The sequence below is a fragment of the Dinoponera quadriceps genome, unplaced genomic scaffold, assembly GCF_001313825.1.
Source record: "Dinoponera quadriceps isolate SergipeBrazil2010 unplaced genomic scaffold, ASM131382v1 scaffold1831, whole genome shotgun sequence".
NCBI classification, from domain to species: Eukaryota; Metazoa; Arthropoda; class Insecta; order Hymenoptera; family Formicidae; genus Dinoponera; species Dinoponera quadriceps.
Genome location: NW_014556430.1, coordinates 307,345 through 319,146, shown reverse-complemented (window position 1 = coordinate 319,146; position 11,802 = coordinate 307,345). Strand labels below are relative to the sequence as shown.

The window sequence follows — 11,802 nt, the reverse complement described above, 5'->3', positions numbered from 1 at the left end:
GATGACCGGTTTAGTGATATCTGTAGCTACGTTTACATGATGAAAATCGATCTAATAATTCTTGCTCTAATTACTGCTATTACATGCCGCACACACGTTATGTCACAAGAGTTGTATACAAATTTCATATTACAGTTACGTTATAATCGGAGCCGATTGCAGGAACATCGCGCACTTTTAATTTCGGTAACTTTTAGAACAGACGAAAATTGTGATAGCGATTTTACGGTGAGAAGGAATGTCTGACCTGTCACTAAGTAATATTACTTTAGAAAAATAACAATCCATCTGATACATTATTGAATCATTCCGCGACCTGAATTCTTTGTTAAAGAAAGTAGCGACTCGTAACGAAAGTTTGAAACTAAATTCTAAAAATAACGGGTCTAATAATCCCTTAAACCCGTTAATTAATAAACAAGAATAACGGGTCAACGACATATGGTGGTGCTTGTTTTCGTGCTAGATTGCTTGCTGGATAGAAATATTGCGTTCTGATCGGTGCATTTCGAAAAATGGATGACAATACACCAACCAAAATGCAATATTTCCATCCAGCAAACAATCCAACACATGAAAACAACCAACATGAACACAATCATGTTGACCCGTTATTTTTGTGGAGCAAATAACGAGTTTAAGGGATTATTATTATACTCGTTGTTATTTCTATAATTGTGTATCGCTGGCTTTACAATCTGTCATCCTTAAGCCCGCATTAGACTACGGATTAGACATTAAGATTGAATTGAAATTTGACCAATCAGTGCAAAATCCACTAAATTTCACTAAATTCAGTTAACTTTGCATTGATTGGCCAAATTCAATTCAATCATAATCCCCAATCCATAATCCGATACGGGCTTAATGGGTTATTTGACCCGTTATTTTTTGGTAATATTTAAACCCGTGGTAGACAGCGTATTTTGGCCCGTTAAATTGCTTCTGGATGGAAATGCGCCTATTGGAACACAGCATTTCTAATATGTCACGGATTTTAGTTCGGGAGTTGCCGCTATGAGCCGCCACCGACTTGCCGAGGAATAGAAATCATGATATATCCAATTCAGTACAAATCACTTATTTTATTTCTTTAAATACTATGACTCAACAGATGGTCGTCACATTTTTCGTTATATTTTGCCACTTGACGGATTTCGATTTATACTTGTATAGCTCCATAAAAAGTAAGTAAGCTTTGTATCTGAATCAATCTTTCAAAATTAAGGACTTCGTGCTTTAAAATGCTTCTTGAATCATTTCATTATCATGACTTTTGCCGAAGTTACAGCTCGTTGAATTTTGATCACTTTTCGCAAACGTGAGAAATGTTCTTTTAATTCTCACACTTTTCATTCCCATATTTTTATATTATGCGACTCAACGACAAATTAAAAGGATCTTAATTTGAATAATAATTTTATTTGTATATTCAACAATCGACCGGACGAACTCATTCCGTGTAAAACATATAAAAAAACCTACGCCTATGTAAGGGGAACCGCAGAATTTACATCTTCGGTATTCATCAAATTATCTATCATTCTCGTCCTTCCCTTTTGCCATTCCCACTTAAACAGAATTTTATTTGTAAACGTTACATCACCCATACATTTATCACCATTTATCACTCGGATTTCAATTTGCAATTAACATTATAATTAAACTCGACTCGATATCGTCGCGAAATTTATCGCGTCGTCAAGCCCGGCTCTTCGACGTAATCGGATCACGCCGGTCACCAAGGCCGATAAAAATAATCATAGGAAGAGAGCACGGACGGTTACCTAATGACGCACCGCAACGCGTCATCTTATCTCGGAGTCATTTCCGCGGGATGCCGCAGTATCCTTTGAAATCGCGAGCCGCGCGCGGCAGCCTCGCCCGCGTGCTTTGTCAAAAGTGTATCGACGTTACGAACGATACGATGTCACATTGGTGGACGACGACCATCCTCCTCTTGGTGGTGCGACTCTTCGTGCTCGTTCATTCGCAGCACCGGGACCACGAGAGCCTCTGCGAGGCCCAGCAGACCTGCTCGAGCTGCCTGCAAACGCCGCGATGCGCCTGGTGCTCCATGACGGTAATGAATATTTATAAGCGGCGCGCGTTCGTGAGATGATGGGAAAACGTACAGGATGCGTGCACCTGCCTGGACTACACCCTTTTCGGACGTCGGTGACTCTCGTTGCCGGTATGACTCACTCATTGCCGAGTGAACTCATGCGGACGCGTGATTAACTCTGTTACCCGCGACAGTAGCGCAACAACTAAGAGAGATCATTGTTTCGTATTAATCTCGAGATGCTTTGAGAGAGAATCGGGCCGTGGTGCTCGGAGTAACGGAGATTCCACGCCTTTCGAGAGAAACATTATCCTTGTGTGTAAACAGAGAAGCGTGTTCGGACGATATCGGCCACTTTCAGCAGAATGTTTACAACTGTTACACCTTCCCATGTTTACACCTTCAGCAGAATTTTACAACTGTTGGAAATTTTCCGTGCTGAGAGATTGGATTATTTCCGCAGATCCAGAAGAATAATCCAATCTCAGCTCAGAAACTTCCAACAGTGAGATCAACGTTCCTGCTGAACGTGGACATTGAGTCAGTAAAAGCTCGGTTCGATTGGCTTTTTTATAGATGTATACGACATTATCTATTAAAAAAGTCAAATTGGATTTTTAATATAGCCTGCTAGAAAATGTATTATAATTTCAAATAATATTATTAATTAATAATTGCACAATAATTACACGATTTCTTCGAAAAGCAAGCAAGTTCTAATCAGTGATCTTCTCCTGAAAATACTGCGATTTTCAATGTTGTTAAAATTCGAATTTTTATCGCACGTTTTTCGTTGCAACATTATGTGCGCATTAATTTATTTTAATTTAAGAATTTCATGTCACAATGATTGACGATTGATTTTTGTTCGGATTTTTGTTCGGACTCTAGAAGACGATCGAACAAAATGCGAGTGCACCTATCATACGTTGCGTGTCCTACGAAACGGCCAGGAAGGTAAGCCACCTCTGGTGTACAGAATCGGACATGGTATACTACGAGAATACGATGACCATGACCGAAAATCGACCTTTGTCCTCAACCAAAGGTAGAGAACCCGTTCAGGTGCAACCTCAGAGGATACACTTGCGTCTTAGGCGAGGTGAGACACATATTTCTCAAGATCTCATCCACTCCAGAATCTCCTGGAATATTCGCAAAATGCCAAAGATGTCAATGTGTTTTCGAAATTGTTTAATGATTAATAAAAAATTAACTTAACGAATTCGATTTGTTTATCCAATCGACCTTGAATAGATGGAGTTACCAGAGCAGAAATGTAACTAGTCAGTCTGAGTCATAAATCACTATAATAGAATAAAAATAGTACTATCTCTATTCTAAAATATATAATCCAGCTACTATGCACCCGCTATAAACATTTAAAAATGAGGTAGCAAATCAAAATTGAGAGTACATTATTCTATAAAAATTTCAAAAAAGCCGAAGTTACTGCCTAGAAACCAGTTTTCTATGATTTTTCATCTTGTAACTGTAATTTATCTTGTCTAATTATCAGTTAATTTATATATCGAGCCATTATTTAGCCATTAAGAGAAAAGTGAGCGCGTCATATTATGGACTAGTAGCGACGTTAGACACGAATTTATTACCTCATCCGTTAACACCCACGAGGTTCAATTCCTATTAGAGTACATTGATCAAATTTTTAGCACATTTAACACGTTACCTCCTCATTGCCTCGAAGATCTGCGATTAAGACACACAGTCATCGTGATCACGAACTGCAATTAAAAAATAATTATATTAATAGGAGAGGAACAGCGTGTGATTCTGAAATACAAACAGGCTGAGGATTACCCCGTGGATCTATATTACCTTATGGATCTATCCGCATCCATGGACCCATATCGGGAACAATTGTCGAAGCTCGGCCTGCAGCTGGCTGGAGCCATGCAGGAGCTCACAAGGAATTTCCGCATCGGGTTCGGCAGCTTCGTGGACAAAGTCACTCTTCCGATGACTAGCACGCAGCCTGACAAGTAATTACCAGAGAATTATGATAATCGTACAAAAGAGATATCATCTCAAAACGATCGGGGTGAAATTAAACAAGTGATTAGAGCCCCGTCGGGATGAGATTTTCATAACGGAGATTTTCATAACGGAGATTTTCATAAGAGACCGCGTTGATGAGTCGCACGTTCGCAGATTGATTTTACTTTTTGCGCTAGACTGAAAGTTCCCTGCCATTTGAACAACGGAAAGCCATGCGCATCGCCTTACAGTTACATCAATCAGATGCCACTTACGGAGAATGTAATGGGTTTCGAGGTAATCGTCATCGTACACACGAAGCACACGCTCTTTTAATAAATAAAAAACTCGTAAATATTTGCGAAAATGTGTTCTTTAAATTTCTTCGAGTGAAGTTCCACTCGACATTTTACTCCAAGAAACTTAGAGAGAGTAAATATTTCCTGTCTGCAATTTCGTTTCGAATCGTCGACAAAATCAACAAACAGCCAATTTTGCGCGTTTTAAACATTCTATATACAGAGACAAAGGTTTTTCTTTGGATTTACTATATATGTTTATTTAATATAAACCACATAATTCAATATCAAATATCGTTTTGTTTAAATGAAAATGTTTTTTCATTAGAGTAAACCATGTTGTTTGATAAAAAAATAATATCATTTGGAGGAAATAATATTTCATTTTCAATTAAACAAATTTTTCATTATATATTAAATATTGTTCCACTAACACGAAGAAGTTCTTTAATATTTTTCTAACAGTGTTACTTTTTTCAAATAATTTATTGCTCGTAATAATCATTTTGCAGAGTTTTGATGGAAATACAAAAAGAAATGTGCTATTTGACATAAAGATATTTATTGTTTGAGAAACCGAACAATCCTGTTTGTTGAATCAAACCTTCATTTGTTTGCTTTATTCTAAAAAATAATTTATTTCAATTACAGAGAGAGATTCTATTAAAACCAAAGAAATCTTTTCTCTATGTATGATATAACATATACAGATTAAAAAAAAAAAAATCATAGTCCGAGGTACAAAGAGCGCCGGTCTCCGGCAACCTGGATGGACCCGAAGGCGGACTGGAAGCGATGATGCAGGTCATAGTGTGCACCGCGGAGATCGGCTGGCGCCAAAAGGCACGTCATCTTATCGTGTTCTCGACCGATGCGTCGTCCCATGTCGCCGGTGACGGTAAGGTACGCATTATTGGTTAATCGCACAATGTCCGGTCGCTGCTGCGAAGATAACGCGACGAAACAACGTCCATCACGACGTTAACGCGACCGAGATGAAGAAAATTAACACAGTTTCGCAGCTTGCAGGAGTGATCGAGCCCAATGATTGCAAGTGCCACTTGGACAAGAAAGGAGTCTACAATTATTTCCTCGAACAGGATTATCCGTCGATCTCTCAGGTGAACGAGATTTCTTTCGCGGGATACTCGTGTAATGCAGGATACGCGCTCTAATTCGGGAAAATTGCGTCGATCTGTTTTTCAGATCAACCGGAAAGCACGCGAGCATAACATGAACATCATTTTCGCAGTGCCGAAAGGCAAAAATACTACCTATTCGGACTTGAGTCGTAGTATCAGCGGATCCTCAATTGGAATTCTCGAGGGCAATTCGGAGAACGTCAAAGATTTAGTGAGAGGCGAATATGAGGTACCTATGTGTACAATGAGAAAAATATAACATTTATAAATATATAGAAATATATTACATATAAATATAGAGATATAATAATTACTTATAGGTATAAAATATACTTAATACTTATGCAATTTGTAGAAATTAGTGGACACGTTGACGCTGATCGACACTGCACCGAAGATGATCGATATCAAGTATTTCTCCAAGTGTTTGAATAAAACTGGAGACCTGCTGGAACGTCGCCAATGCGAAGGGCTTCGCGTGCACAACGATATCGAGTTTGAAATTGTGCTGAAGGTGCGTAAATTAATCGACGGTTACGGTTCACCGGCGACAACTCAGTGCATTTCGCACGTACGCAGGTTACGGAGTGCCCTACGGATCCGAAGGATTGGAAGCAAACCGTGAATATCAAACCCAGAGACCTGAATGAGAGTTTGACTATTGATGTGGAGATCATGTGCGATTGTCCTTGTGAGAAGCTCGGAAATCCGGTACGTAAATTATTAACAACGAGACAAATTAAAACAAATTATTGTAAAATCGTTTACAACACTTTTAACTTATTTTAATTTAAAAAGATATTTTTAATTCAAGCTTAGAAAAACGTACAAAGTTCATTCGATTTCCAAAGAATCACATTCAGTTGAATATAAACAATAAATTATAGAAGTATAAATTAAAATATAAATAAAAAATGTTCGATTAATAAATCAATTAAAATTCATGAAATTCGCGATTTTACAACGTGCTTTGCACCAAGAACTTCAAACGGCTGTTTATGAAACAGGGATATCGACCGAACGCCACGGAGTGCAAGGGTAGCGGCACCTCAGTGTGCGGCGTATGCTCCTGCAATCCCGATTTTTACGGAAAGCAGTGTGAGTGCAAGGTAAACGAGGTCCGCGGTGGCAATGCGATCTCGACCGCCGACTGCAAACGTGACAACCAAACCGACGTGATCTGCAGCGGCCACGGTACATGCAAGTGCGGCGTGTGCAACTGCGACAGACGACCGAACAACCCGAAAGAATTGTTCTATGGCAAGTACTGCCAGTGCGACAATTTCTCTTGCCAACGCAGCGGCGGCCAGGTACGACTCCATTGTGCGGACAATACCATCGCAAAAAATCGCAGATCCCGTGTAAACGAGTACAAATGCAGTGGACGGCCCGAATCGAAATTTTAATCCCGCACTAAGTCTACTTAGTTCTACATTGAGTCTTCAAGTGGACAAAACAGAAATAATTTCCCATTTATAGTATTAAAGGTGCATAATATACGGTAAAAAATTTTGTTTTAAAAACGATCCACTGAAATTATGTCACTTTAGCATAGGGAATGTGTAAAAAGTACATAAGTATATATTAAAAAGTATACAAATATAATGTTAAATTAACGCATTCACGTAGCCAACATGCGTTAACGAAGTGTATGTGTTAATTTTATATTATATTTATGTACTTTTTAACATATTTCTAACGTTAAAATAACATAAAGTTTCAATGGACTGTTTTTAACACAAAATTTTTTATGTGCAGAAGACCTTTAAAGATTAAATATAGAACTAAAATTTCGACTCGAAGGAAGTCTGTAAATTACTTTCGAAATTTTTTTGAGCGAAATTTCACTCGAGAGGTAGAGTGGCTTTTCCGAAGACTCGAAGTCGAATGGATAATTTCATTCGAAACTGAAGAGTCAATTTGACACGATCGGAATTAAATTGGAAAATTGATTGAAGTAAAATTAACCGCAATCGCTTGAAACATTCACCCGTGCGGATCAACAATTCAGTCCACGGTTTGAGTTGGACTCTCGTGAAGTGTCATTTCATTTCGAGTGGCGGTATTTTCACCGACGCTTCGAGGGGATTTTTACTCGTTTTGAATGAGATTTCACTTCAAGAATTACACTTTTAGTCGTTATTTCGTATTACTTTATCGGTCATCGCGATGAAAATAAATGCGATTTCGCTCGGAGAAATTTCCGAGAATGAGATATTCGAGAATTTGAGGCTCAGACTTGTCGTACACGCGCGAAAAAAAAGAGAGACGTCGTTACGTCGATTCGCGCGTTCTCGCCGGATGGTCAGTTACATTTAGCGACTTCGCGCGGAAGTTACTCGGCAATCTTCTCCGCTCGAGCGGCAGAGCCGCCGTTCACAAGAGCGGCACGACAAATTACACGTCTCCTACTCGCACTCTCCATTATGCCGTCGCCGATCGTCTTCTTTGTCCGTTTCAGGTCTGCGGCGGGAAGGGTAGATGCGACTGCGGTACCTGCAATTGCGATCCGGGATGGGGTGGCGAGACGTGCGACTGCAAGGAGACCAACAGTACATGCATCCCGCCGTCAAGCGGGAACGCTCAGATTTGCAGCGGCCGCGGCGATTGCATCTGCGGCAGCTGTCACTGTCATGAATGGAACAATATCCGATACTCCGGGCAATACTGCGAGGAGTGTCCCGTGAGTGCCCGCACACGTCGCAAGGAAAGAATGCCGGAAAGATACCGCGCGATTACCACAGAGAGAGAACCGCGGGAATGAATATGTTCATCGTAATTCATTGTAATTGCCAGCATACGGGCGCGGTTTGCGCAAGATCACGATTTTTATCGTCATACGGGACATAAACGATCGTAATTATGAAATTACGTGTCCGCGAAGACTGACTCGAGAACGAGGGTAGAATGAAATCCGCCCGTTGGTGCAAAAGATTTGTCTCGCGTTTGTCAAATAAGATAGAAGACGAAGTTATGACATTTTCAAAGGATTGCTGATTTTTACGATTCAAATTGACAACAGCTCGATATTTTTGAAATATCTAACGAGGATTTTCTATTCTACTTTTAATGCCTACGCTTTCCACAAGGATTTAACGCAAAAATGACGAACCTTTCGCATTAATATATCGCAATAATAAAATTGTATTATTTATTCTTGGTTCATTCGGTTCTCACGAGCAACGTGAAAGAATTACTTCGCGTAATTGACTTGAATCGGATAATTTGCGCGACGAAATTTTTGTTTATGACATATTTTAGACGAAACATTAAGAAAAATTGTTCCTTACTTGACCTAACCAAAGGAAGAATTTACAGACCTTTAGGAGCAAAGCACAGATTTTTTAGTGCCATTAGATATTAATATTGTTAATATTATATATATTGCCGCATTATATTGACAATATTAACATCTAATGGCACTAAAAAATCTGTGCTTTGCTTCTAAAGGCCCGTACATTTTAGACATGTCCAGGACAACGGTGCGAAGAGCTAAAGGACTGCGTGGAGTGCACGGTGTACAAAACAGGACAGCTCGCGAAGGACGGAAACTGCGACTTATGCCCGCACGAAATTGATATTGTTAGTAATCTTCTTATCGAGATAGCATCTACCTCGCAAGCTGCACGAGGGTGACGAATAATTAGCGATGCTACGCAAATGGGCGATTTATTATTTCACAGGTCAAAGTCGTCGAGGAAGATCCTCTGAAGGACGAGGAGACCGGCGCCCACATATGTCGCACACCTGGTGATGAAGGCTGCACGTTCGTCTTCAAATATCAGTATCAAAATAACCGCGGGGATATCAGAATGTACACGATTCAAGCTCAAGAAGATAGAACCTGCCCGGCACCTATTAACGTCTTGGGTAACTCTTCGTGTCATACGAATTACGCTTAAGCCCGCGTGTCACGAAATACAAATGAAAAATGAGATTGGTTGGATCTATCTGACGATGAACAACCAAATGTGTTTTGATTGAGGAACCTTTGATTGTAAAAAACAAATTTGGAAACATAAGAATTCGACATTTTGTTTCCAACTAAAACGCATTTCGTTTATTCATTGTCAAGTAGATCCAATCAAACTCATTTTTCAGTACAATTCATTTGCATCTCATGCATTTTCCAATAACGGATATACACAGCCACTTTTAAGATTTCGAGTGTATTTTTATTATACCGCTTCGAGTGAATTTTCATAGATTTTGAGTAAAATTTCACACCAAGGAATTTAGAGAGTGGACATTAGAAAACATCTCAGTTTCTTTAAAACGACAAACTTGCCGATCATTCTTACTGGATGATTCTCGTCGTCCATGCGCGATCATTCCCGTAACGCACGCGCGCAATCACGGAGAATGTTTATTAAATTCCGACGCAAGAGGAATACCCTGCTGGATTATCCATTTGAATCCTACATTTATATGCGACGGCATTTGGAAGCGCGTCGGTCGTGTGCATGACAATACGATTGAACGCGCGAGGGAAGACACGAGAGACATGGAGCAGAATTTACTTTCTCCCGTAGGTGTTGCGCTGGGCGTCGTCATAAGCACTGTCGTTATCGGTTTCCTGATTCTCCTCGTTTGGAAGATCCTTACGATGATCCACGATAAGAGGGAATACGCCAGGTTCGAGAAAGAGCGCTCCCAAACCAAGTTTGGCAGGGTAAGTTATCATTGTTGTCGTCGCTTCGTCGTTCTTTCCGATCGCGTGACAGCTTGTCGGCACATCAATATGTGGAAATGTTTCAGAACGATAATCCCATTTTCATCCCGGCGACGACCACCTTCCCCAATGTGATGTACGATAGCACGATGGACGGATAATTTCTCATTTAGGCTCATTGTGATACCACGCAAATAAGTTTATAATTGCACTTCTCCCACGTCGAATTACCATAACGCTTGGAATACCCTCAAGAAGTCGGCGAAGTCGCAATTCTTCTTCAATGATTATTTTTATATACGGTAATTTTTATACATTGCTTTTGAGGACTTAATTATTTATCTTATCTTGTATTATATTTTTACATTCTAACGCACGAGCACTCGTTGTAAATATACCGATTAATCGAAATAAAAGATACAAATGCAAGGTGCAACGTGCGTATTCAATGAAACAGAATTCATACTATTACATACTATTACATACATTGAATCACACTATGTATGAACGGGGAACGCTCTTTGCTCTTCGCGTCGGATCTGGTAGATCGGCGGACTGGCGTTAAAGTCTCCCGAGAGCAACGGGAGACTTTAACGCCGGTCCGCCGATCTACCAGATCCGACGACTGGCGCCGCGTTAAGTGAACGCCTCGAACGAGCCGCGGTGGCACGCCATGTTGTTTAATTGCCGCATAATGAGACGACCAATCAACAGCGAGAATCTCACTCGTCGTCTCGCGCAAAAACGAACAAAGCTCACAACGGCTCTTTCTCCCTCTCCGCCGCCTCGCGTCCTCCTCGCGCTCGTCGAGCTTGTAATAATACGTCTCTGCGAATACTTCCTACTTCCCTCTATTTATTGCGAGATCTAGTCGCGTAAGTTCCCCAGCTGGGCTTTTTATCATTTGGCCCCTATCGTCGTGAAGGTGCTTTCACACCGAATCGCGGCCAGTGATGGATTCATCGGAAATAAATGAACTGAGCGGTTGTTCGTAGAATACTCAGCAGAATATTATCTTCTATCTATATAGAATATTTTCTATCTTGGCAATAAAACCGTTTTTGCTCTAATTGCTAATAATTCGCTAATTTGGCTAAGCCAACTAAATTTTATCGCTGTTGCAACGAAGGTTTCGCTGCAACAGTAAAATTATTGTTTTCTATCCTTTGTTTTAGCGATCTCCATCTCGTGCTAGGGATATCTTAAATCAATTGACGGCCGATCGATGTAATAACGCGCGTATCACCGACCTGTACCATCGCTTCTCGATTTTATCCGCGGGACACCCGGTGTCGTTACCCGGCAAATAGAGCAAGCGACGGCTTCGGTCGGAGGAAGAGAGGACGAGTCCATCGGGCCGGCGTGCGATCACTCGTAAATCAAATCTAAATTTGATCCGGGCCTCCTCTCTCGGACCGAGATAGATCCTGCCCTCTCTCTCCGGCCCGATTGTTTCGAATATCCTCTGGCCTCGTACTTTATTGCCCGCTACGCTCACGAGCAAGGCAGGGCCTCCGCTCGTAAGGAGCTCGTAAATTCGTCACCATACTCGGCTCCTGCCGCAAAACCCCGCGGCGCGGGGCGAATCGCGCTGTATTTCCCACAGAAAACTTAAGGCGCTAACCA

At 40.7% G+C, this 11,802-nt stretch overlaps 1 protein-coding gene across 4 annotated transcripts; it reads left to right on the top strand.

Moving 5' to 3' along the window:
• The first annotated feature begins 1,089 nt into the window (after nucleotides 1–1,089).
• On the top strand, nucleotides 1,090–10,601 carry LOC106747381 (integrin beta-PS-like). Of its 4 annotated transcripts, XM_014624851.1 has the most exons (16): nucleotides 1,090–1,187; nucleotides 1,997–2,083; nucleotides 2,957–3,167; nucleotides 3,840–4,068; nucleotides 4,261–4,360; nucleotides 5,095–5,265; nucleotides 5,385–5,483; nucleotides 5,569–5,733; nucleotides 5,860–6,018; nucleotides 6,084–6,215; nucleotides 6,512–6,814; nucleotides 7,966–8,187; nucleotides 8,970–9,086; nucleotides 9,188–9,374; nucleotides 10,037–10,176; nucleotides 10,263–10,601. In XM_014624851.1, the coding sequence occupies exons 2-16, from the start codon at nucleotides 2,078–2,080 to the stop codon at nucleotides 10,335–10,337; spliced, it is 2,316 nt and encodes a 771-aa protein (XP_014480337.1). In that variant the 5' UTR covers nucleotides 1,090–1,187; nucleotides 1,997–2,077; the 3' UTR covers nucleotides 10,338–10,601. The 4 variants fall into 4 exon arrangements, with proteins under 4 accessions (XP_014480337.1, XP_014480336.1, XP_014480338.1 ...); XM_014624850.1 differs by lacking the exon at nucleotides 1,090–1,187 and having other exon boundaries at nucleotides 1,203–2,083; XM_014624852.1 differs by lacking the exon at nucleotides 1,090–1,187 and having other exon boundaries at nucleotides 1,204–2,194.
• Nucleotides 10,602–11,802: the final 1,201 nt, after the last annotated feature.

Coding starts and splice junctions, on each gene's coding strand:
- LOC106747381 (XM_014624850.1), top strand. CDS start 1,838: ATGCCGCAGTATCCTTTGAAATCGCGAGCCGCGCGCGGCAGCCTCGCC. Junction 2,084..2,956: donor GCGCCTGGTGCTCCATGACG/GTAATGAATATT, acceptor TTCGGACTCTAG/AAGACGATCGAACAAAATGC. Junction 6,216..6,511: donor GTGAGAAGCTCGGAAATCCG/GTACGTAAATTA, acceptor TTTATGAAACAG/GGATATCGACCGAACGCCAC.